Below are 27,124 nucleotides of genomic sequence, written 5' to 3'. Positions count from 1 at the left end.
CTGGTATAGTGGGTATCTATCCAATCTTAGACAAACACAAAGACAGCATTGCTTCCTGCGTGCCCATTGATCCGAATGACACATTATCCTCTCCAGCAAAGTTTAAATTTCAACAGCTCAATTCCGGGTTCTAAGATGTGTTCAGAGAGGATCTATTCAAGTATAGCAGCTCATTTGATCACTTCAAAACCTCTATTAACATGGGTCCTACACAACCACCCTAGTATTGAGGCAAACTTCCTCTACATTATGAAAACAAATAGAATGACAACTCAAGTTCAATGAGTTAGAACACGTTGATGAATTTCTCCCATCCTACTGGCCCATACCCGATTCAATCAGAACACCTCCCTATGGTCCTCACTAATAGGAAGTCCTGTGTTCAAGCCCACGAAGAGCTCTGAGACCAGTTCTCAACCAACCCCAGCACTGTTCCTTTCAACTATCTGCCATTTCCAGGATTCTATCCAACATCTTGCTGGTAGAGCGAACATACATGCTGATTTTACCAGCCACAGTTCTCCTGTGCATATGCACCCAACGCCTCAAGTCTGCACCTCCTTGAGAATGCAGGAGAGAGCAGCAGTGTTTAAGACACCATTAGAGGATCCGCAAACCTCCCATATGCCAGCCATCCCACATGAAAGGAAATCCCAAATGAGTGCTCAAATCCTAAGCCATCATGGACGCACCTGATATAGGAGATTCTCCCTTCATACGGCTCGACAGCATCATGGATGTGAAGAGATATCTCCAAACTACCAATTAACTCGGCACTACCTTGTTGTTTGTCGAAAGGATACTCTTCCACGAGATGTAATTTTTGTCCTACGACATGCCCTGTTGACCCACCAAACACCAGATGCAGCTGGTAGCAAGCCGGTACTTTGATGCCTTTAACCTGACTGAAGCTGTAGACAAAATTATATCCTCAGGACTTCAATACGCTTCCTTGGACAGTTCCCCACTCATAGCTCCTGTAACCCCCCCTCCAAATGTTTAGATTTGCTGCTGATATTATCAAGAGGAACAGGTAACTATTATTTGTCTCACGAGAAGTCATCAGCTTATATACTGTTGCACTCCTTATACTGGATAAGAAATGAGCAAAGGGACACATCCCAAGAGATCATTCTAAAGACCTGCTTGCCCATCAGACCCATAATGCATCTGAAGTTGTAAGGACAGACTGCCCCCCCCCCAGCCTAAAATCCCTTGAAAACGATTGGTTTCTGCTTACTCACCATATCTCAATAGAGACAGGTAACCCCAAAAACCCCAACAGTAACAATGTTGCTGGAAAGGCGGTCCAAGCCTTCCAACGAGGACTCCCCAAGGCTTAAAAAAAATAAATAAAAAATAAATAAACAAGTGTCATGCCAGTACTGAGTTAAGCGCAGTTATCATCATGGGAGATAACTAAAAGAAATGACAAAATTGAAAATTATTTATCCTTGTCTGGGTCTTGCAGTTGACTGTTTAAAGCTATTTTTTTTTTCGGTTTGTTTTTTGTATATTTGAGAATAAAATTTTTTGTACCTTCAAAAAAAAAAATAAATAAATAAAATAACGTACGGCAAACGTTACGTGAAAAATGGCTTAAATAATGCAGGGTTCAATATTTAAATTTAAAAAAAAAAAAAAAAAAAAAAAAAAACATCTCACAACACGATTCAAACCCAAAACGTTTAGATAATGAACCAAGCCCTTAACTACCTGCACTAAAGCGGCGTATATAAAGCCTGTTCGGTTTATCAACTATTTAAAGTAAATCAGGTCACGACGTCATGACGTCATCTGACGCATGCGTTGTTGACCCTCCCCCCTGTCGAATCTGTCTAGATATCTCTCTCTCTCTCTCTCTCTCACTGCGTCTGCCTTACTCTAAAGGCTGGAAAATGGCATCTGGCTGTTTTTATTTTTTAAAAAAACTTCGATCGTTAATATTTTTTGTAAGCGTATTTTTTTATTTTTTTTTATTTTACTTTATTTTTCGTTTAACTATCATATCTACCTATTTTGAATGTGGTAATAACTTTGGTAACGTTGCCATAGCGTAGAAGTTCATAGTTTAGCTTTAATTAATTTTTTTTTACCGATAACATTTTTAAATTGTAAATTCCGACGGCCATTAGAGGTTGCTGACGTCAAGATCACGTGACATGACTCAGCGGGTTTTAAATACAAGTTGACCAAAAATAAACGACCGCGTGTATACTTTATGTATAAGAGTTGGCGGCCGTATTTTTTGGGGCAGTTGTAAATCGATTTAAAAATATGTAATGTTTAACATTAAAATGTCACTTTTTTGGCCCCCCCCCCCCACCCTGCAGAAAATCGATCAGTTGACGCACTTCTGATGGTCACTTTGGACCGATTTTTCGATATTTGTCGTCCGGAAGGTGGGGCTTTCATATGAGACCAAGTTTGTGAATTTTTGTTGTGTCTGTCGAAAGTTTTTAGCAGACACACAAACATACATACATACAAACACACACATTTTCGCTTTTATATATATAGATTAGCCTGGATGCCCGGCGTTTTGAATAAAGAAAAAAAAACTGGTAGCAGGCAGGCTCAAACCTGTACCGTGAAGGAGGAAAAGGTGGAAAAAAAAAAAAAGTAATGTCCTTGCCGTTGCGTCCATCGCCATACCTGAAGTGGCATAGGTTTAAATTAAAGCTAGTCAATTGAAAAGAGAGGATGACTTTCAAAAATATCAGCGAAAAATGCGACCAGTGCCCAGTTGAGGGTGAAGGAATTAATGTTTTTAGTCGATTTTTTCGATATTTGTCGTTCGAAGGATTGAGCTTCCAAACAATACCAATCTAGTGAAAATTTGTCACCTCTGTCAAAAGTTTTAGGCAGACATACATACATTTAAACAGACAGGCAAGATTTATATTATAGACTAGCAGGGGGTATCCGGCATTGCCCGGGTGTTTGGAAGTGTGTGTGCTCGGGCGGTGGTGGAGAGTGTTAATCAAAACAAAAAGCGAAGTAAATATTTTTAAAAAAACAAAAAAACAATGTTAAATGTAAAAATTGGAAAAACAAAAAACGTGAAAAAGAAAACAGAAAAACGAAATTAAAACTTCTTTAAAAAATCTGAAAAACACGTGAAAAATGGCTTAAATAACCCCGGGGTGTTTTTGGGTGGGTGTGGGGTGTTAATGAAACACACAAGAATAAGCAAAGTAAAAAAAAACAATGAACATTACAAAATCTGAAAACACGTGAAAAATGGCTGAAATAACCCTGCTTCAATATTAAAATTTAAAAAAAAAAAAAAAAAAAGAAAAAAGAAAGATATCTCACACCACTATTTAACCCAAAACCTTTAGATAATGAGGCAGCACTCTAAGCAACTGAGCTAAGACGACGTCAATGAAATTGTGTCGCTTTTTCAAATATTTAAACTAAATAGGGTTACGACGTCGTATGACGCATGCGTAGAAGCAAATTCGTAATGACCCCTCCCCCGGTAGAAAAGTGATGATTTCAGGGTGAAAAAAAAAATTAACGTTTTTGGCCAATTTTTTGATATTTGTCGGGCGAAGGTTGGAACTTTAAAATGATACCGATCTGGTGAAAATCCGTGACCTATGTGGAAAGTTTTTGCGAGACATACAAACACACATACATACAAACAAACACACACACATTTTCGCTTTTATATATATAGATTCCTTGAGGAATGCATCTGCATTTTCTTTCCAAATCTATCCATTTACTATTATATAAAAAGGAACTCAAAAACGGCTGGGTCGATTTATATTAAACTAGCGGGGATGCCTGGCATTGCCCGGGTGTTTGTCGGTGTATTTGTGTATGAGGGGAAAAAAAAAAAAGAATTTGGTAGGTAGGTAGGCTCGAACCTGAAGCCTTAAACCGAAGTTGGAAAAGAAAACATGACACGTTACCGCTTTGCTAAGATGGCAGAGCAAGTGAGAATAGTTGAAAAACGCTTTTAAAACGCAGGTTGTTAAACGAACGTCTGGTTTTCTAGGTCAAACATTACGCCACAGAGAAATTAAATCACGCAGAGCCAGTTAAACTTTACACTTTCTGTATATTTGATGTTTGGGAAAACCAGCTCCTCATAAAAAGGAGAGTGTCCAAGTGAATAGCAGTTGTCTGATATGACGGGGTTTCCCCCGCATTGATCAAAGCTGATTGCTTCTGGACGTTCCTGGCGAGAAAGCCAAGCAACTGACTTCTTTTCAATTTCAAAAGCCAAACAAACATGCGGGACCACAGGATAGTGTGAATTTTATAAAATAAAAGTCGCTCAAATAAAAGACAACCTCCTTTTGTAAATCTGAGATATTATAATCTAGAGTTTGGTTGTTTTTGTTTTATGGTATATCAACCCTTTTCAGGTTATTTAATGCCGAATCCAAAGATTTTGAAGAAAATTTTTTTAATAGAATATATTTGTTTTTTTCAAGTCGGTTTCTATTTAACCCATAACATAAAATCAACAGTACGTTCTTTGATATGACAGGGGCACGTTCGAAATGAACATTCCTTTTAAAGCACAATTTCAATGATACATGACTTTTTCATTTTAAACTTTAATTCAACCATTATCACCACACAACCAGTAATGCCGGGCATATAAAATCAATCATAAGTTCTTTGATATGACAGGGGCACGTTCGAAAGGAATGTTTCTGTTTAAAAGCACACTTGAATAATGATACATGACTTTTGCATTTTAAACTTTTATACAAGCCATTATATATAAATTTTATAAAATCAAGAGTGCAACAAACTATAATATATTGTGTACTTAGTCACTGCAAGAGGTATATGAAGCTCTCTCCAGGTGCATCATGATTCGTCCCCAACTAGAGCAAGCAATTAATCAATTTGATTGAAAAATAGGCTATTTCATCGATGACGATCATCATCATTCAATCTCTGAAATTGTCGGGTCATCCTGCTAGTTAATATATAACACTAAAAACCGGCCCAGTTGACCCCAGAAAATGAATATTTTTTCCTAAATTTCAGACATTCTTCCAGCGCAACGCTGATCAATAATATATCAATTTTGTAGGTGTTTGTTTTGAAGTTTTTGACTCCTCAACCACACTTCTCTTGAATCAGCACTGCTTGATTCCAGTGTGAAGGAGAAATCCAGGATGACTGGAAACAATGCCAAGATAAGCAGAGAGCACATACAACACCTGGTATTTTCAAATGATCACCCATTTAGTACTGGCCAGGCACAGGATTACTTAACTTTGGTGATCTAATAATGAGACTTTTTTTTCAATGTGATCAAACTGTACAAACTATAAAACAAAGAATATCGCATTTATTTCACTTAATAAAAGTATGTGAACATATCTTACAAACAGATGTAGTGAGTAAGAGGTCAATGTTAACTAGTTTTAATTTCGGAATAACCATCAGTGCAAAGTTTTGATTTATCTATTGTAAACTTGCTTACATTAGATAAAAACTAAACAATGCAAAAGCCAAAAAACAATTTAAAGATAAAAAGTTTTGAGATCACAAAGATTGTCAAATCACAGATTGCCTATTCAGTACAAGCGGGAATATCAATATCGAGAATTATTCATCGTACAGAGACATCTTTTTCATACAATTTGACAATAGGGCCAAATTTCATATAGGGTTTAAACTCACCATATCGATGAGATGCTCTTTTTCCTTAAGGCAAGACTTGTTTTTATATAGATTGATACAATATTGTGCATACCAAACTTGAAAATTACAAACATTTTTAACGTAAAAAACAAATAACTCATCACAGAAAATAGTAAAACTAACTTGATATATGGATTATTTCACTACTGTTCTCATTTTGAAGGTTATTTTCATAACGTTTCAGCTAATGTAACCTTTCATCACCTTCAAGTATCTCTTGTAGAACTCCGGAATCTGTATAGAATTTCAAATGGAACCCATTTATTTCATTTAAAAGGGTAGCATGTTCTTGTTCCATCAGCCATGACTGGGTAGAAGTCTTAAGTAATTCGCAATTGCAGTCTTAGTATTGCCTGCACTAAGGATTGAACCTTTAACCTTCAGAAGAGTGTAACTTAGAACTGAATTTTACCTAGTACCGTAGCTGTTACGCTGCAAATCATTGTGGACAATTCTAGTATGAATTTTGGTAGTCTTAAACCCTTAAATAACATTCAAAATAAGAACAGTTGTCTGAACAACCCAAATAATTAATCCTCATCTCAAAAATTCAGAAACATAACTAAGATTTTCAATGTCTATTTTCTAAGGACTTTTTTTCTCTAGACGAAATTAAAGTTTTTCAAAACAAAATCTGATATAAAGAATGATATGAAAAAAAGGAAAGAAATATTCAATTTGTGATAACTTTTTAAAAGTTATTTTGATAAATTTGAATACTAACAAAATTTAATCTACATGCAACTGAGGACTGCGTGTCAACTTTTTCTCAAGAAAAGCTGGGTCAACCAAATTAAGTTAAATGTGACTGGCTTAGCATAGCAATCTATAAATGTTCAATTTTTTCTCGTGTTATTGTTTTTTTTCTTCAGATTATTGTAAGTTAGGTAACTATCAGAGGTGGTCAATTTATTTTTTAAATAAGGATATTTTTCAACTTAATGTGCAAAATATTGCATCTATTCTATATATTTAACAACCCCATCTTAAAGAAAAGGAGTCATTCGTCAATATGGTGGGCTTAATATTGAGTTTTAAGCTGTTTTGCGAAGGTAAAAAAAATCCAAGTAAATAAAAAAAATTTCGGCTATTACTCCTCCACTCATCAGAGTTCAACTTTATGTTGGGAATTTGCAGGAATATGATCATGTTAAACGAATAGTTGTTAGAGCTTTATGTGACCAAGCAATTGATTAGATTTGGCCTTTCTGACTTCCCGCCTAGTACAGATACGGACAAAAGGCTGGAAAGATAAAATTGTCGCCCTAGAAAAGACAGGATTTCATTCGTTTGATGAAATTCGGTTTTCTATTTTTTGTTGTAGACCATCTACTAGTTACCCAGTTGTGTACAAATCCCATAAACAATAGGAGCCTTTTATCATGTCTGAAAGTGACAATGTTCAACAAGCAAGATCAGAGATGCGCCGCTGTACAACTCCTGCTCTCTACTGATTCAAGTTATGACAACAGGACCATTGCTAGTACCCTCAAAATGCATCACTGGATTGCCACAAATAACAGGGACGTGTCCAATGTGATGAAAATAAAGTTTCCACCCACGGTTATAGCCTTTGATGTAGTTTCAAGTGAGGGCCGCATCATGCCACCTCACATCTTTGAAGTCAGCTTGAAAGTCAACACTAAAGCATACCTGGATGTGTTGAAGTGTGGTGATCTCCTGGTGCAATCAGGTGGCAGACCCTGGGTGTGGCAGCAGGACTCTGGCACTGGCCCACAAATCCAAATAGACATAGGCTTGGCTTTAGGAGTGCTGCGACTTTGTACCCTCCTCTCACTGCCCCCCCCCCTTCCCCTCTGATCTGAACCCGCTTGACTACTTCGTTTAGTCCTATATCAGGAACATCACCAACATGACCTCTCACAACATCAAAGCCAGCTGATCACCGCCATCTGCCGAGCTCCCAGCGCTTGTGCAAAAGGCATGTTCCCAGTTCCAGACTTGTATCGAGGCAGTAATTGAGGCTGGCTACATTGAATAGATGTCAGCTCTACTACATAATCAAGTTACCTGAATTGATTTTTTTAATAAAAATTTTAAGATAAAGCTGTAGCGTTGTTTTCTTTATTTAAAACAAATTTATCGTTCCACCTTGTTTATCCAGGACATTTAATTTAACGGGGTCATGAAATGCTCAGCCACCAGGATCATGTCCCCATACATCACAGCTCACAGCAAACAGTTAACCCATTAAGAGGGTATAAACCAGAAGTGCAATCAGAGTATTTTACAGCCACAGTGGTAGTGAGAACTCATATGGTCGATATTAAAAAGATGATTAAACTGGTTTGGACATGTGATCAGAAGAGCTATATTTACAAATCAATATAAAAGATAACTTTATGAGAGTGGGACGATGGAAGACAACCTCCTAAACATTAGGTGAACTAAATATATGAAGCAATAGAAACCCTGCTTCTAATACTGGAACCAAATACCTAGGACAGACAATGATGGAAAGTTTGTAAATATTGTTTTCACTTTTTTTTTTTTTTTTTTTTTTCATTCATCCATGAGTTATCAAAACTGAATGCTACTCAAAGGGTTAATGAGATTGCCAATTGAATGATGACTTATGAGAGGATTGAAAAAATGAATAGAATGAACAAAATTTGATTGCTTATGAGGATTATAATTTTTATGGGATTGCACAACTTGAAAAGAATTTTATTTTATTTTTATATTTGTTCAATCCAGTCTAATGATCTTAAGCTGATTTGCATATCAATTAAAAAGTTATTAAATCCAGCTATTTTGATTTTTTTCACAAACAATCTGTATTATTTGGATTATTCGGATTACTGTCTCCATCTTGAGTTTTATTTTGACAACATTTCGACTGATGTAACCTCAGACCTCCTTCAAGTGTTTCTTGTTGAACTCTAGAATCTGCATAGAATTTCAAACAAAATTCATTATTTAAAAATGGTAGCAAGCTCCCGTTCCATCAGCTATGACCAAGTAGAAGTCTTAGGTAATTTCCAAGAACTTGTGGCATAATGGATAAAGTATGAAGAAAAGTTCAGCTCTAAATGACACGTCTGTAGGTTGAAGGTTTAGTGTGAGCAATATCAAAAATACAAATTACTTAAGACTTCTGATCATGGCTAATGGAATGAGATCATGCTACCTAGTCACAGTGTGTGGAAATTGTGACAATAGGCAAAAATATTTGATGTCTTCTTTCAACTTTCTTGATTTAATAAATAAAAAGTATAATAAATTTCTGACAATAAAAAAAAACGTCAATAGCATAATTTTTAGTGATTTTATGAAGTTTTGAAGTTGCAGGAATCAACTTGGTCAGGGGGGGGGGCTGTTCTTCATCAGCAAAATTCTAACAACTTCAGAAAAAAAAAAAAAAAAAATTAATAGAAAAACTCCTTAGAAACATACTTCTTGTTTTTGAAGTTTGTAATGTTGAAAATTAACTTTTCCAGAAAAATTGAGTATAATTTTCATTCTTTGAATAAAAAGATGCAAAAATTGTACATTTTTTTTTACTCAAATCAGGTGATTTTTTATTTTTTTGCATAAATTGCAAAATATCTTCAAAAGAGTTGAAACTCATTAAAATATATACTTTTTGAAATCCTTCCTTTATTGACTACCTGATCCAATAAACAGATGTTTAGCACTTTGAAAAATAATTTAACCCAAAATATTTCAGAGTTACACAAAAAAAATTGTAGTAAACGAAAATATTTAGTTGTCAAAGGTCAACTAAAGATAAATTTGTCCGTAGAGCCCTGTTGAAGGTCAGAAAAAAGTTACATCAAATTGTGACTGCAATTTGTGATGGCAAGAGAGTTACAATACAAAGATCTTGTTAAAATGACTTAAAATCAACTTTAAAGCAATTGACATCCAATGGTAATTTAGAAATGGAGACAGATTTTGAAATGGTCTTCAAGGATGATGATGACAATGCCAAACAACTTGTGTGGAAATTGAAGTGCATGATTGATGCTAAAAAGAATATATTTCAGTGGGCATCACATCATTAAAGTTACTAAAAAGATACCAAAATGGATCAACAGTTACTTTGTGGGAAAATCACGTTACCAAGTCATGTACAACATTGTGTCTTCCCTTTATTGTTAGGCAGAAAGAAACGAAGACCTTCTCATCACCACAACTGATAAGAGTCATGCGGAGTTGGAAGTTGAAGGTCTGTGTGCACAAGTTGGCAATAAAACAAAGATAACAATTCATGGCATCATGAAAGATTTAAAGGTTAAGAAGCAGGTGCCAAAACTAGATGTGATTGTATTCTTTGTGTTAGCAAGCAGACAGATTGGACAAATCTGTCTGCCATCAGAAATAAATTCAGGTTCAACTGATGTGTTGAGGACACTCTGAAGTTGTGGAAAGTCTATTGACGATGATGGTGTGGTTCCTACTAAAAGTGGTGACTCTCAGACTATGCAAGGTGTTACAGCTAAACCAATTTCTGTATCAAACCAGAAGAGTATCGCCTTAATCCATGTCTACATCAATGATATTACAAGGTTCCTCAAAATTATGTATTGTTGCCATATAGATTACCAACAACGGATTGAGAAGTCAGGGCCATTAGAGGAGCCAATTCGTACCTCCAGAGAAAAAGTCCTTGACAAAATTTATGAGAAGACTGGTCTATCTGGATAGATGTAATACTACTGGTGGCAAATGTGGGACATCAACGAATAGCCGCCAAGGAAAACGTTTTTTTCTCTAATTGCAAACAAGAACTGACTTCTATGTAAAAACAGGGATAATTTGTTGCTTTTGCACCAAACAATCCTTAGTGCCATATCTTCCTCAAGACAAGTTAACCATAAAATGAAAATACTTTGCCAAAGTACAATTAGGAACGTATGTGATCATTTTAAATGGGTGATGCAGAATCATACTTTTCATGAAATAATTCAACATTCAGTTGAGTTGATGGCTATGAATAATGACTGGATTAGAAAGCTTGTCAGAAGAATGTTTGGAGTTCAACAATAAAAACAATTATTTGCAATTCCTTTCCAGAAAAAGTATCATCAATTGAACAGGTAACTGATATGTGTAGCCTGTTAGAATGTTTTGATCCTGGCATTATGAAGCAATTCAATCTGTTAAAATGTTTTTGACTACTAATGAAGGTATGACCCCAATGCTATGGACAATCTAATAACTACGGTTAGGACAATCAACCAATGAGAAGCCACCGACCCCATAAAAGTATTGAATTTTGGATTCAAGTGAGTTCGCTGTCAACCTCCATCTTGAACAACCGAACTACTGCTGATTGTGACTGCATTGATTCTTCGATCTAATGTATTACTCAAAGAATTACTCAACACTCAAGATCATGACTGCATTGATTCTTTGCTAATTTGATTTACTACTGCCATCTTCATTCAACATAATGGCTTAACATTTAACACAATCAATGGCATGCTAATAAGTATTGCACTGAATGTGGTGCAAATGATCACACTATTAGACCTCATGCAAGGCTTTTCAACCTACCAAATAAATTTTGTTTCTCTTGTTGAAGATATCTTTGACAAATACACTGTAATATACATCCTCATTCTGTATTCACATTACACTTTCAACAAACCCTGAACCATTTTTATTTAAAACATGCGATTCTTAGAATGTTTATGGTATGCAGAAGATAATATTTAAAAAAATGTGTCTTTCATTGTCTTTGTTTTTTGTGAATATTATATCCAATCATTATGTATGTTTTGGGATTCAACTCCTCTCATATGCTTCTAACAAACCCTCAAGCATTGTGAATGAGTGGATCATTTTTAGTTAAGGAATTTGTGCCTTTGGGAACAAAATACAGAATTTAGGTCTTTGATCCCTAAAAACACCCAAAATTTGACATTTTTTAAATGTTTTTTTATTTTTCTGTATTCAACTTATGCTTCCAAAAAACCTCAACTACTACCCGAGGACTTTTCATTCTCGGGTTGGTTGGTTGGTTGGTTTTTGTTTTACGGCATATCAACCCTTTTCGGGTTATTTAATGCCGAAGCCAAAGATTTTGAAGAAAAAATTTTTAATAGAATATATTTGTTGTTTTCAAGTCATTTTCTATTTAACCTATAGTTGGGACCCTAACAGGTACTACCACTCCGGGTCAGAGTGGACCTGGGAGCAATGGTAATTAAAGGGTGGCTCCACACTCCCCAAAGCCCACAAGCTGGGGCCTCACCACTGGATATAGTTTAAGGTCATATCCAGGACCCCCATTGAGGGATTTTTACCCTCTGCAGGGGGGCAGTCGGTGTATTCTAATGCCCCACCGACAGGGCCTTCATTCTCGGGAGTCATCTGCACCCACAATGCCCATAAAGGGTTCCGTTCAAATTTTTGTGCAGGCTCCCTTAGTTCAACAAAATACACTTAAAGGTTGGAAGTTATATTGGTTGAAACGCAAGAATAACATTCAAATTGAGAACAATAATCAAATGCCAACCCTCCATCTCACAAATTCAAAAACATATCATGCAATCATTAACTGTATTCCTCAATTATAAATTTAATACATTTTAAATATTATCTTCTCATCCACACACACATGCAAGAATTAAGCAGTTCAAATACATCGCAGATGGGATAGTTATTGATTGGCAAGCAAAATTCTTATTGGCGCCTTAGTGTTATTAATAGTCAACCGAGTTCATTCAAAATTCAATACATTGGTAATTCTATTTCAAACAACGATTTTGGTGCTTGTGTTGAACAGTGGGTTTTGTAAATAAACGCATTTCAGGTGAAAACATTACACACGTGCTATGTCAAAATTAATATAAATTCTAAAAATTACTACAAACGACACAGTAGAAAATATGCTAAATCTACTTTTTACAAAAAAAAAAAAAAAACATCAACAATGACGATTCAACATTTTGCATTTTGAAATAGCGAATTAACAAAATGATCGATCACAGTTATCTCTCGTGGATTTTGAAGCTCTTCCTCATTAAAACATGATAAAACTATAATATTGAAAAACTATAATTGGGGAGGGGGGCGCTTCTACACAATTGGGGGCAAATTTCGGAAATCGTAATACTAAATTTCACATAAAAACAATGGTATCTATGTATTCCTCGTATTTTTAAGATTATATCCAAAAATTGCGAAAATCGATAAAGTAGAAAATTATTTATCAAAAAAAAAATAAATAAATAAATAAAATAAATATATATATATATATATATATATATATATATATATATATATATATATATATATATATATATATATATATAAACTTCCACACAGGGCACATCCGACGTTTCTTGGAATCCGTAAGGTATTCTGTGTCGTGGCTTTATGAAGGCCACGCGCCCCACCCCACGCGGCCACGCCTGTGCACGTGCTCTATAGAGACCGTGAGTAAATCTCCTGTTAATATTTGTTTATAAATTATAAAATAAAACAACGGAAAAGGTCACATTTTTTTTATCGATGCCAGGTGCAAATTTTCTATAGAAAAATATTTGAATTAATGCAATACTAATTTCTACCAAATTTAAAAATGTCCAAAACTAATCAATTAATTGTAGCTAAATCTTATACATATCCGATCATTTCAAAACTGCTGTCGATTTAATATATCGTGTATCAAGATTTATAACATTTCTTTACACAGCTTACAGAGACCTTAATTTTAAGGATAGAATACGTAATTAATTTTAGAAACGATATGTGTGTGTGTGTGCGCGCACGCGCACAATTGTTTTTCGAGAGAGAAGGGGAAGTGGAGAGGACGATTTTATTGTTGCTCGTGTTGTTCATGAGAGTTTTTATTTAATAATTTTTTTCGTTCCTTTAACAAATCAACTGTTTATTTTTTGCGAGAAAGAATTGAAAAGGAAATAACACGAGACAAAGTGTCTTTCTCTCACTCTCGTACAACAAACGATGACGACATATTGTGGTGGAGAGGATCAGGCGGACACGAGTATTGCCCTTTTTTTCCAAGAAAAACATCGAATACGAACAATAATAAAACACCCACATTATTACAACGATTCAATTGCAACTACGCACAACTAATTAGAGATTCCATTTAAAATAGGGGAGTGAAAAGAAAAATCGAATTCTGTTTAAAAGATTTCGAGCCGAAACGAAACTATTTCGTTTCGTTGAATTGGAAAAAACAAAAAGCACAGGAATTGTTTTGCTTTTTGACATCCTTTAAAACACGCCCTCGTTGTGATTGTTAATCAGCTTAAAACGAGGGTAATCATTTTTTTTTTTTTTCATTAAAAGGAAAAAAAAGGGGGGGGGGAATTGAATAAATAAAATCACTGTTTGTTTGTTTGTTTCTGCCAAATATTAAATTCTAAGTTTACTAAACTCCGAACGAAGTAGAATCTCATAACGACATTATCTATACAACCTTGACAATCCCCAAGTTGTTAACTTATTTCGGTACTCATGCAGAGTTCCGTGCTGAAATAATAACGTTATTATTTAAAAGCCATTCTTAACATGAGGGGTGTTTTGTACCTATTCTGTACTTTAACCTTACAATTGAATAATAATAATAATAATAATAATAAAAATTTTAATTGAACGTGGAAATACGATTTAAAAAAAAATAGCGCGGCAGGCGGCACTCTCTGCATTTAGCATCCTTATTTCATACATGTGTTAAATGTACAAGAAATGTATTCTCTCTACGGGACATACACATTACTTTATTTACTATTATATGGATATTTATATTAAAAAAAAATGCAATGGCGCAAAACAGTTTTTTAAACTATTTAAAAATTGTGTTACTTCTGCCTTTTTTTTTATATATAGGATTCTCAAGTCCAATTCAATTTTTACATCTTGTTTATTACATTGTTAGGTAAAAGCACAGAATAGTTAGCAACTCCCTCATGTTAAGAACGGTTTTCTAAATAACGTTATTTCAGCACAGTCCGTGAATTACGGAAGTACCAATAAAACCAGAAAATCTAAATACACCATAATGCATTTCGGTTTCTTAAAAAAATAAATAAATAAATCACCAATTTTAATCTTTTGTTAACAGCTGAATTAAAAATTTGCAAAATATGAATCGTGCTAAATTTTTTTGTTAGATAGGATTTACAAGTTGAATTCCATTTTTACGGTATCTGGTTTATTAAATTATAAGGTGAAAGTACAGAATATAACGCCCTCCCTTCATGTTAAGAATGGGTTTCTAAATTGTAAGTTTACTTATGTCAGCATGGTTCGTGTTCTGCAATCTGCATAAGTATTAAAAATAAATTATTTTGTGACCCTTCGAAATTTTAAAATATTTTAAGTGTCGAAAATTCAAATTGGCTTTGAAATGTTTAGCAAATCCTCATGCATTAAGAGTACAAAAAGTATTTATATTAAAGTATTTATGCAGAGAAGATACCGTGCTGAAATAACGTTATTTATAATAGGTTAGTTTAAACAGTACTCAAAGTTAAAACGCCGGAAATGGGCTCGGTTTACCTAAATATGGAACGGAAGTCACTAAAAATGCAACGAAATACGAAACTATATAGAAAGATATTAATTTATATCTTTCGCAAGTTTTATCGCAAATTTGTCATAAATAATATATGAAAGTTTTTTTTATTAAGACTTCTTGCGTTATCACAAAAAACTTACTTTGAACATTTGTATAAAAATGTTTCTTGAAATGATTAAATGAAATAAATATTTAGAAAATTATATAAATGTAAACTATGAAAGTTTAAATTATTTTTTTGAATATTTCCACATGATTATATTTTAAATAAAAAATATTTATAGAAATGTAAAAAATAAAAGTTTATTTTTTATTGTTTCATTATAAAAAACGAAGTGGTTTCATATGGTTTCGTATTTCGTTTCATGATTAGTGATTCCCGTTCCATATTTAGGTCAACAAAGTCCACTTCCAGCCTCTTAACTTTTGAGTACTGAATTTTTGGACTCCACCTTTAGAATGAATGCCATTCTCAACATGGTGAGGTCATTTTGTAATTATTCTGTACTCACTTAACATTTTAACAAAAGATAACGTAAAAAGTTAAGAGTCGCAAATCTGATAGGCCCTGAACTGGCATCTAAGCTTCAGCCTCTGTCCCATCGACGAAACGTTGCATCCTCTGCCTGTTCTACAAGTATTTTAATGGTGAATGCTCTGACAAACTGCAGACACTTGTGCCCCCACGACGTAGATATCCTCAACCAACCCCACAGGCAGCTAAATCCCACCTCCACACAGTAGAGATCCCTAGATGGAAAAGATCTTTCTACTCCAGTAGTTTCTTCCCTAGAACCGCTGCTAGACTCTGGAATTCAATTTCAGGTCCCTGCTTCCCTAACTGTACTGACATGCAGAAGTTCAAGTGTAACGTGAACCGATATCTTGCTGCCCAAATCCCAACATAGTGCCCCAGTAGTTGCTGCCCCTGATAGTAGCCCCCTACACCGAAGTGGCAATGTGCCTTGTTTGGGGTGAAAATGTAATAAAATAACTTGAAAATACTATATAAAAAAATAGCATGGTACCTTTTCTCCATAAATATCTTAAATAATTTTATAGAAAGATTAAAATATCTTAATCTTATGATTTGGGTAAATTAATTTAACAATCAAAAGTTAAATTTAATCTCCATTCCTATTAAAATAAATGCGAATAAAAATAAAAACTCCCAGGACAAAGCGGAGCAGAGTCGATTAAGGGAATTAAAAAGGCTAGATATGCCACACGTTAGCAATTTGAAATTCTCCTCTAGCAGCTCCATCTTTTCGTACCTGTACAGTTTAATCAATACATTAAAAAATGAAGATATCGAAAAAAAGGTTATATTGTACGTATCCATTATGGAACGAAGTTCTTCGAAAACAAAATTTCACTTAATTTCATAAAGTAGTTTTTTTTTTTAGTTTTTTTTTTTAACCATTTGTTATGATACCGAGCAAAAGGTTCGATTTTTAGGAAGAAAGGCTAGTATTAATGATTGGGAGGGAGTGTCGGCGCTTTAAATTGAGTTATCTCCCCGTGGAGTGTTCAAAACATTCCATAATGGCCGACTTCAACGCGCTCTCATAAAAATGTATATTAAAAAAAAAACTACTCGATCAAATTAAGTGAAATTTTTTTTCCGGAGATCTTCAGTCCAAAACGGATACGTATAATATAACCTTTTTTTTCCCGATATTTTCATTTTTTAATGTATTGATTAAACTGTACAAGTACCCATCTTTTTAACGCCAACCTGAGTTTAAGTTCAGCAAAAGTCGGTTTGGTTAGGTTCAAATTCTGTAGTAACACCTGGTGGTAGTATTAACGATGGCCAAGTATTTGTGCTGAAGTCATCTGCTTTAGTGCTTTATATAATTGATTTTTCTAAATGCATTTTTAAAACAAAAAAATGTATACGGCCACGTGCTGTTCAACAGCACGTGGCCGTATATATATATATATATATATATATATATATATATATATATATATATATATATATATATATATATATTAAATGCATTCATGAACAGCACAGCCACAGCACTGCTGATTCATGGGAAAGATTTTTTTTTAAATTACCAAAATGCTATTCGTTTAAAATAAAAAAAATTAGAAGCTCAAGCTGCGATCAATACATACACAAGAATACGGATATGTTTCGTGTGTACAAAGACAGAAAAAGAATATGTCTTCATTATAAGAGTGTGTGAAACGAAATATTCGTTGATCATTCAATCCCGGGCAACATCGGGTCTCCCCGCTAGTTCAAGATATATAATCATCTTTCCCAGTCCTCTATGCACCAAAATCAGTAGACTATCTTCCATTTCCGAAATGGCCCTTTGCTTGTTGATTGTGATATGTTGCTGGCCCTGTGAAGATCTAAGAAGTCCACCCTCTCAGGCTTTAATTTATTACTAATTGCCTGAGGCGCCCCTACAAGAGAATACCGACGAGATTGCCCAGGAATTAAAAAAAATTTAATATTACAATTTTCCAACACCAAAACGAGGCTAAAAGGTTCATGAGTACTGACTAGAGTAAATCCTCTTAGCTCCGGGGAGCTGGTTTTTCAATCCAACTTTTCCAGTCCTAAGTATATCACCTCTCTCGCCGTGTGAGAGAAATACATACAGCCATGTTTACATTTTTTTATAACCAGGATTCTTACAAAAAAATCGTTTCAGTTTTCCTTTACTGTTACATATACAGACGATAAAAATACGAGATCATGCGAGAAAATGTAATACACTATAAAGTTATATCATTATGGCATCGTTTGGTATCTTCTACGAAACGAAGAACAAATTGTTTGCAGCAAGATGAAGCTAGACAATGCTTTATGCACTAAACCGGACAACTACTAAAGGCGAAGGAGTGCACAGGTTTTATGTGTAGTCATTTAAAAGCAACAACCTTTTACTAGACGTAACCGACCTTGTGTCTAACTTTGGCCGCATGGAGTGATGACTTTGAAACAAACATAGTTGCAAATTCGAAAACCGTCTATATCGATTCCACAAAAACGTGACTATATAAATGGTCATCGACGAATGACCGAAACTAACGCACTAAGTACCCTCAAAGTAATAAAAATAAACGACTTTATAGGGATTTATAAGAAAAGTAAATCCACACAATCATTTATAACAAGTTGAGGGAAAAAAACAACAAAGTGCTCAATCAAAGGTTATACAAGAGCTAATATAAATATCTTATTTAAAAACTATACACCAGGATACATTTTAATTTTTGTTTTAACTTTAAATAACAGTTTGTCACATTTTTTAGAGTTAAAACTAATTTTGATAAGATAATTAGTAATCTAATTATGCTAAACTTATTTCATTTTCTCTATAAATAAAAATTATCAAATTTAAATTTTAAAACCAGTTTAAATACTTCCAAACTCCGGATTTGTATTACTGTACACAGATTCGAAAAAGTTGTCAAAAAACAAATATATAACAAATAAATGTTATCAAAGGCAAGATAAGTTACTTTTCTACCTAATTGGATATGTTTTCAGTGTTTTTATTTAATGTAACATGTTTATTCAGCTCGAAAAACATACTGTGTTTACCGATGTATTGGAAAATTCAAAATGGCGCCCGATTCTCTCTTTAACACGGTAAGTTTGGGAAAAGGTGCTATAAATATAAAACTAGAAAAAATACTGTTAGAAACTCGCTCAATATATATTACGTGACATAGGTTGACATATATTCTGTGGTTTTTTAATAGTATATTCTCTACTTTATTATTTATAACACCTTTTCCCGAACTTACCATGTTAAAGAGAGACTCGGGCGCCATTTTGAATTTTCCAATACATCGGTAAACACAGTATGTTTTTCGAGCTGAATAAACATGTTACATTGAATAAAAACACTGAAAACATATCCAGTTTTGTAGGAAAGTAACTTATCTTGCTTTTGATAAGATTTATTTGTTATATATTTGTTTTTTGACAACTTTTTCGAATCTATGTATGAATTATGGTAGATTTTTAATCCCATATTTTAAAGTCCATCCTAGCATTCCATTACGCTATGACATTTTTTTTAATCAATACATATTCTATTAAATTTAGTAAATAAATAAGTATTAATTAAATTCTTGCAGTCGCTAAAAACCTCACATTGCAACGTTACCTATATATTCTTTTTAATAATGATCGATGTTCCATTGATTTATTTTTAACAAAGTTTCAGATTCGATAAAAAATGGATTTATCTCCAGATCAAAATGAAGTATTTTATCATTATGGTTGAACTGATTTTTATAAAAAATAAGTTAGAAATCGATTAAAATAAAAATGGATCGTGGGTAAGTAATTTAATCGAATCACACGAGGGAATAACGAAAGCAATCATTTGGTGGCAAAGTTTTTATTTAAAGAAAAAAAATATGTAAACAAAAAAATAAATGAATAAAAACGAGAAAGAAATTGAGGCTTAAAAAACGCAAGATTTAATATATATTTTTTTTAATGTAGAAAATGGATTAACTTGATCACAATAAACGAATGTTTTTAGATTCGAATCAACGCACATGGTAAGCAGCTCACCTTTCTTAAAAGATTTATTTATAGATTAATTGGCCGGCAAAACTGCATCTCGCTTGCTTGTTTCTGTCCACACTACATGCTTTAATATATATTTGTACAAAGCCCCCCTCTATTTTTAATGTTTTACAAGACATATATAACGGCATGTTAATTTCTCTTTTTTGTTTTGGTTATTTTTGTGACGTTCAAATAAAATTTCGTCCGTTTTATTCAGTTCAAAATAAAGACTGTCTATAGGAGATTTAAACCCTGATTCCCACCTCTTTAATACAGAGTAAATATTACGATGAATTAATTTCATTTTACAAGTTTTTACTTGTATTTTTTGTCATGGGTGTCGAAAATTAGTCTCGTCGTATATATATATATATATATATATATATATATATATATATATATATATATATATATTGGTTATCATAACCAAGTGTATTAACTTAATTCATTACAAATTGTTTCAATAGACAGGATAAAAATTATCCGTCCATATAGCCAGATGATTCCAGTTTTTACCATATATACCTCTTGAAAATGGATGACGTCACAAAATGTAGTTTATTTTTTTCCAAAGTTGCTAAAAGATCTTTTATGACATCATGCATTTAACTGTCTCAACGGGTCACGCGTGGTTTACTGTACAAAAAAAATATTTCATCAGTCACCTTTTTATTTTCCTCTATTTAAAAAATAAACAGGAATATAATAAAATCCAAAGTTCTTATTTTTTTGGTGCTAGTGCACTTACTGATCCGCGCTATTTTTTAAATCGTGTTTTTTTTTTTTTTTATTCAATTGCAAGGTTAAAGTATAGAATAGTTACAAAACACCCTCCCCTTTATGTTAAGAACGGCTTTTTAAATAACATTATTATTTTAGCACGGATCAATAAGTGCACTTGCACTAGTACCATTTTTTTTTTTAAATAAAATCGTTGGCGGACCTGAACGAGCTTTTCCCACTGCCGTAAGATAATTTTTTTTCACGTTTTCTTATTTCTTTCTGCAGATAATCGTCGATAACAGGCTTAACTTTCATATTAGCAGGAAAAAACATTTTTTTTTTAAAAGTTTATTTAATGACTTAACATTTATAAGGAAGAACAACCGCAAAGTGGGGTATCAATTTAATAGAACCTTATAATTGAAAAGTGATCCATCCACCGGGTTAAAAGCCATTAAATAAACTTTTTTAAAAATTCCTAATATGAAAGTTAATTCTGTTATCGACGATAATCCGCAGAAAAAATAAAATAAAATGTGAAAAGGAATTATTTTTACGGCGCGATGGGGGGGGGGGCTCGTTCAGGTCCGCCAAATCGTTTATATACAAAACTAAAATAATAGCAATTTAAAACTTTGAACTAGTTTAAACTATTTTTGTAGTTGAAAACTTAATTTTTATCTTGTTTTAAACCTACAGATTGTTTTTTGTTGTTTTAATTCGTTCTCGACCTTTGAACATTGGAAAGAAATGGAGATGGCCAACAGTTTTTTTTAAAGATTATTCAGAATTTTGGAGACGAGGACTAATAATTTGTATTTTTATTATTCGAACTACTATCCCAATATTTGTTAAAATTCACTTTTCGGCTGATGTAATATAAAGGTCGTAGGTTATATCGACCGAAACGTAGCAGTTAAAATAATCTAAAATGTTTTTTGTTGTTGTTTGTTTTCCACTTTTTTTTTTTTTTTTTTTTTTTTTTGCTTTCTTCCATTATTTTTAATATTTCAAAGGCATAGCTAAATTCAGTTTCGATATTTAATTCGTTGAAAATTGATAATTTGGATTTCTTTTCTAATCTTGCTTATTACATTAACAACCCTTCGGCCGACGTAACTTCCGACCTTCTAAATTAATTCATATAAATAAGAAAAGAAAAATAATAGTCTTTGAAAATTATCTAAAACGAAGAAAAAAAAGCGTGTTGAATGGAGGGGGGGGGTAAATAAGAAAAAAAAAACTTGTTGTGGCTTGCTTTCATTGCGATTTATATGTATGGTGTCTATATTTATTAGTGTACGCAGAAAATATAGCAAAAACTTTTTTACTACGCATATATGTTATATTATTTAGGCTAGACATTATTTTATATATCTATATTACTAAACTCACCCTCTCTATTCTGAGCATATGCTCTCTCACACTTGAGTTTTCTTAAAATCTACGTATTAAATCTCACACAACACACACACTCTCTCTCTCTCTATATATATATATCTCTTATTTTTTAGATTTTCTTTTTTATTTTTACTTACCTGGCTTTGGCTCTGTCCTCCATCAATCTGCGATGCTTGAGTTTGTGACTGCGTCTGAGACGGTAAAGTGAAGTCTGTGAAGTAAAAGTCTGATCCCTGAGTGTCCGCGCCCAAGTGGTCAGTCTCTTCGGTATCTAGGAAAGACAGAGTTTGCGAATTCGGTCCGTACGTGTCAACACTCATGGCGATTAAACGTTTTTACTTCTTCTTAGGCATAGAACGAAAAGAAAGAGAAATTTATGGAGTGGGAGGGGAGTACGCAATAAAATAAACTGAGAGGGTAAAGAAAGAGAACGAATGAACAGAGAGGGAAAAGGGAGGGGGATATAAGCTAGATACGTATGTATATAACGATTTGTATTAACACAAGAACAAGCGCTGTTCAAGGTTTTTGATGTCACTAGATGATTGGGGGGGTCGCTGCGGATGAATTTGAACTGCACCAGTGGATTGTATTTTCTCAAATGGCCTTTACAGATTTGTTTCCTGTTTAATTTGAATCCAAATTGATAACGAATCTCTTAGCGTTTGGTAGCCGGGATTGTGTTTTCTGCACACGCCATTTCGATGGCTACATATGTTGACGTCATAATGCTCACGGTTTGATGACGTATGAAAACTTTGATGCGCACAAAACTGTGACGTAGTACACACACTTCCGCTGGTATTGACCACGAGGTTGGCCAGCGAACAGCAGCAGGATCCGTTGTGACTAAACTCAAACTTGAAATTAGAAATGTAAGTAAAAAGGAAGAAAAAAAAACATGAAAAGCCAAAAGAAAACATAATTTTTTATTATTTTAATTAAGCTATAGTAAAAATTCAAAAATTAATGTAAGCTGTTTAAATTGTGTGTTCAAATAAATAACTGTTATTGTAAAAAAGTAGCGAGGTATTCGGCGGCGTGTATATTTCTTTTTAAGATTTAGTTTCAATATTTTAAATTCTAAAGATGTTTCCCCCGTATAATTTAACGAATCGCCAATGTCATCTCTCAGTATTAAATATTGAAAATATATATATAGATTTTGTCAATTTATAATCTGTAATATAATGTTCAGGCGTTTATTTCGTGATAAATAAATAAACCACTTCAAATGCTAGAATAATTTCGGTAAATAACTCGAAAATAAAACTTGCCCCCCCCCCCTAAGTAAATTGGTCACGTTTTTTTTCTGAAATAAACTTAAGACCTATTACCTGTAGCTAAAAAGTTTGTAATTATGGTTTTAAGGGGATTGTCCCACAAACGACTAAGGGGGAATAAATTAAATATACAATAAATAAATGTTATCATAGGCAATACAAATTACTTTTGTATCTTCCTGGCTCATTTTTTTTGTGTTTTAAAGTAGTTTTAAATGCTCTTCATTTCATCTCAAATATTCACGTTTTACGAGATGTTAGACAACATGGCTGACGTTTAACTTTCAAAGAAAAAAAGCACAACTCAGCAACAGGTTTTTCTACCTTTTTACAATATTACACTATTATTAATATTAAACTGCTTGGTACTTATTTTATTGTGTTAAAATAATGTTATTTAAAAAGCCATTCTTAACATGGCGAGGAGAGGATATTTTGTAACAATTTAATTAAAAAATAAATAAAAGGTATCGTGAAACTTGAAAATACTAATAAAAATAGCGCGGTACCGGTGTACAGTAAATGCATAAACACCAACTGCTTAATTGATTCGTTTTAAAATATTTATTTAAGCCCCCCCCCCCCCCCAACTTCTACTAGAAAAGTTTTATTTTAATCATATTAACATTTTTTTCGCCTTTTTATTTTAAACCCTTTTTTCATAATTTTTAATTTCTGCGCTTCTTGTTTTTCAATTCGTAAAATGACAAATTTTTTTTTTTTTTTTTTTTTTTTTTTTACTTTGTATGTGAAATATGCACTTGTTACCGTAAGAAAGCCGGTGAACCTGAACCAGCTTCCACCACCCGGCACCCGCAAAATTCTTTTTTGTTTTCTTATTTTTTCTGTGGATTATCGTCGATAACACATTTAGCTTTCATATTAGCAGGAATTTTTTTTAAAAAGTTTATTTAATAACTCCTAACGTGGGGATCACTTTTAAATTACGATGTTCTATTAAATTGATACTCTACTTTTCGGTAGCACCAGCACTCCAGCAAGCACTAGCACAGACAGCAGTACTACTTACTACTCTCCTTAAAACGTTAGGGTTTATACACATAGATTAAAAAAAAAGTTGTAAAAAAACAAATATATAACAAATGTTATCAAAGGCAAGATAAGTTACTTTTCAACTTAACTGGATATTTATTTATTAGTGTTTTCATTTGATGTAATATGTTCATTCAGCTCGAAAAACAGTGTTTACCGAAGTATTGGAAAATTAAAAATGGCGCCCGACTCTCTCTTGAACACGGTAAGTCTGAGGAAAACAAGAAACTATACAAAATACTCTTAGAAGCCCACCGAATATGTCAGCCTATGTCAGGGTAAAATATTGAGCGAGTTTCTAAAAGTATTTTGTATAGACTTTTTAATTTTTAACTCATCTCCCCAAACTTACCGTGTTCGCCATTTTAAATTTTCCAATACATCGGTAAACACTGTTTTTCGAGCTGAATAAACATGTTACATTGAATAAAAACACTAAAAAGTATCCAGTTGGGTAGAAAAGTAACTTATCTTGCTTTCGATAACATTTATTTGTTTATTGGCAACTTTTTCGAATCTGTGTGCAGTAATACAAACTCAAACGTTATAATTTAAAAATGATCCCCCACATTAAAAGTCATTAAATAAACTTTTTAAAAAAATGTCCTAATATTAAAGTTAAGTCTGTTATTGACAATAATCCTCTGAAAAAAAAAAAGCGGGGAAAAGAAATTAATTTTATGGCAGGGGGAATCTCGTTTACTTCCGCTGAAAAGATATCGTAAAACTTGAATTTAACTTGAAAATATTATTTTAAACAAATAACACGGTAATATTGGTGCACTGCAGCACCAAATTAAACTTTTCGTCATCTAAAATTATTTGATGCTCATTCAGATTGGCACTTATAGCGATTAACAAAAATTAAAAAAAAAATAAAAATAAAAAACTTATATTGTACCTACTTGTCATGGAATGAATGTTGTATATTCCAAAAATCACAAAAATTGATAAAGTATTTTTTGTTTACGCAAAACAAATTTGGTGTTTTTTACCGATAAGTGACAGACAAGGCCACATTTTTCTTATCAGGGGAGATAATCAGCGATTATTTTTAGTTTCCATGTGCATTAGTGTTGTCTGCCCTTGTCTACCGATTCGTTGATTTTATTTATTTATTTTTACCCTCATCGAAACGGGTCAAATTTGAGTTTCTTGAATAAAAAAAACTATTTGATCAAATTACGTGGTTTTTGGAATTTTTCATCTTCGTTCAGTGACTGTATTTTTAATTTTAAATGCCACCATAAGTACCAATCCGAATAAGCACCCTGTTTACTTTCACAAAACAATTTAATAATAAAAGATATTATGAAACTTCAATTAAACTTGAAAATACTGTTTAAAAAATAGCACGGTAACATAAATGCATAGGTACCTTACTTTTAACTATAAATAATTTTCTACTCTATGAATTTTTGGATTACTATTATCTACATGCCAATTAAGTACGTAATATTGTATGTTAAATTCAAGTTTTACGATATCTTTTAACATTTTTTAAAAAATCGATCTAAGGCAAGATACTCTTCTACTTACATGGATAAGTTTTAACTTATTTTAAAATGTATTTTTTGTTAAAACCGAACCTAATGTTTACTCTATTAAACGATTTGGAAGTATGGATAATCCTAAGTTCGGCTGTACTGGTTGCAGATGAAAACTTCGATTTGAAGTAAAAATGGTCTGGTTACCGAACTGGACTTCCTGTTTTATTGTAAAATAAAATTTGCACGAAAGAAAATGTGAAACTTGTATACACAATTTTTACGTATATTAGTGGCTACAGGGGAGACAACTAAGCAAAATTCATCTTCCAAAGTAGTAAAACCGAAGCTGGCCTGCAGGACACTATATACAAATGTAGGCAAATTTTGACATGTTTTATTGGTTTCAAAATTTAGGTTTGTTTGTTTTTTGTTTTTCTTTTACTAATTGTCATAAAATTTTAGCTATAAAGTAGTATTATAATCTTCAAAAAACCTGCAAATTTTCATGCAATTTCGCTTCATAACCGAAGATATGAGCATTTCAATATTCAATTTGGCTACTAGTAGCCAAATCGAACATTAAAATGCTCATATCTTTGTATATATACCACCTTTTTTGGCAATTTTCTAAGTTCAAAATCTCAGCAAGTTTGATCAGAATGTTACAAATGAAGACTCGTTAGAAAGCTAATGACCTGAATTGTATAGTGGGCTATGTGACATTTGCCTTTTAGGTCTCGCATTAAGGGGATCATGCAGAGCCTATTTTTGGCTCTTTTTATTTTTTACAGCCATAAAATGTTTCATGGTTTGTTTTCCTAGTTTTGCATATGAATTACAAAATATTTCCCGAAAACCTCTAGCCTTGATGGAGGCGAGACTAAAACTCTTTGGATTTCATACATAAAGAAAACTTCAGTGTATAAAGATTATTTGATACTGAAGATATTCATAATCATACTCTATTTCCAAAAGAGGGAGATATAGCATATGAGAAATATTTGGAATCAAGTCTCTCCTTGCTGTTATTTCAGATCATTTGAAACCATAACAAGTTTTAGTCTCCCTTCCATCCAGGCCAGAGGTTTTGGGGAAATCGATAATCTTAGTGCAGGTCTGTAAAAATGGCGGGATCCTTCTATCGATCCAGTTGATATTTCACTGCTGATGCAATTCTCTATCTATATAAAAGCCAGGTACGTCCAAGGATGCAGTACTGTTGCCACATCTGGGCAGGAGCTGCTAGAAAGGACTTATCCTGCTTTGATAGAGTTCAAAATAGACTTCGTAGCCTCGTAGGGGATGTCCTTTTCTCTTTCCTACAACCTCTTTTTCACAGAAGAGATGTTGCGAGTTTGTCTCTGCTTTATCGTTATGTTCATGGCAAGTGCTCGGCTGATCTCCAATCTATGTT

General features: G+C 33.2%; 2 protein-coding genes across 3 annotated transcripts in view; one reads left to right on the top strand and one right to left on the bottom strand.

Moving 5' to 3' along the window:
- Window positions 1–22,635, bottom strand: part of LOC145284837 (regulator of nonsense transcripts 1-like) — a 125,403-nt gene extending 102,768 nt beyond the window's left edge. For both annotated transcript variants that reach the window (XM_080133816.1, XM_080133815.1), the window contains exon 1: window positions 22,022–22,635. In XM_080133816.1, coding sequence (XP_079989942.1) covers window positions 22,022–22,204 — 183 coding nt within the window. In that variant the 5' untranslated portion in view covers window positions 22,205–22,635. The remainder of the gene's footprint in view (window positions 1–22,021) is intronic.
- Window positions 22,622–27,124, top strand: part of LOC145284839 (poly(A) RNA polymerase GLD2-like) — a 54,018-nt gene continuing 49,515 nt past the window's right edge. The window contains exon 1 of the mRNA XM_080133819.1: window positions 22,622–22,759. The gene's annotated coding sequence lies outside the window, so the exon portion shown is untranslated. The remainder of the gene's footprint in view (window positions 22,760–27,124) is intronic.

Source organism: Euprymna scolopes, chromosome 9, assembly GCF_053919585.1.
Source record: "Euprymna scolopes isolate OS-2025 chromosome 9, ASM5391958v1, whole genome shotgun sequence".
NCBI lineage: Eukaryota > Metazoa > Mollusca > Cephalopoda > Sepiida > Sepiolidae > Euprymna > Euprymna scolopes.
Note: the sequence above shows the minus strand (reverse complement) of the source record. Positions and strands in the feature narration are given on the sequence as shown.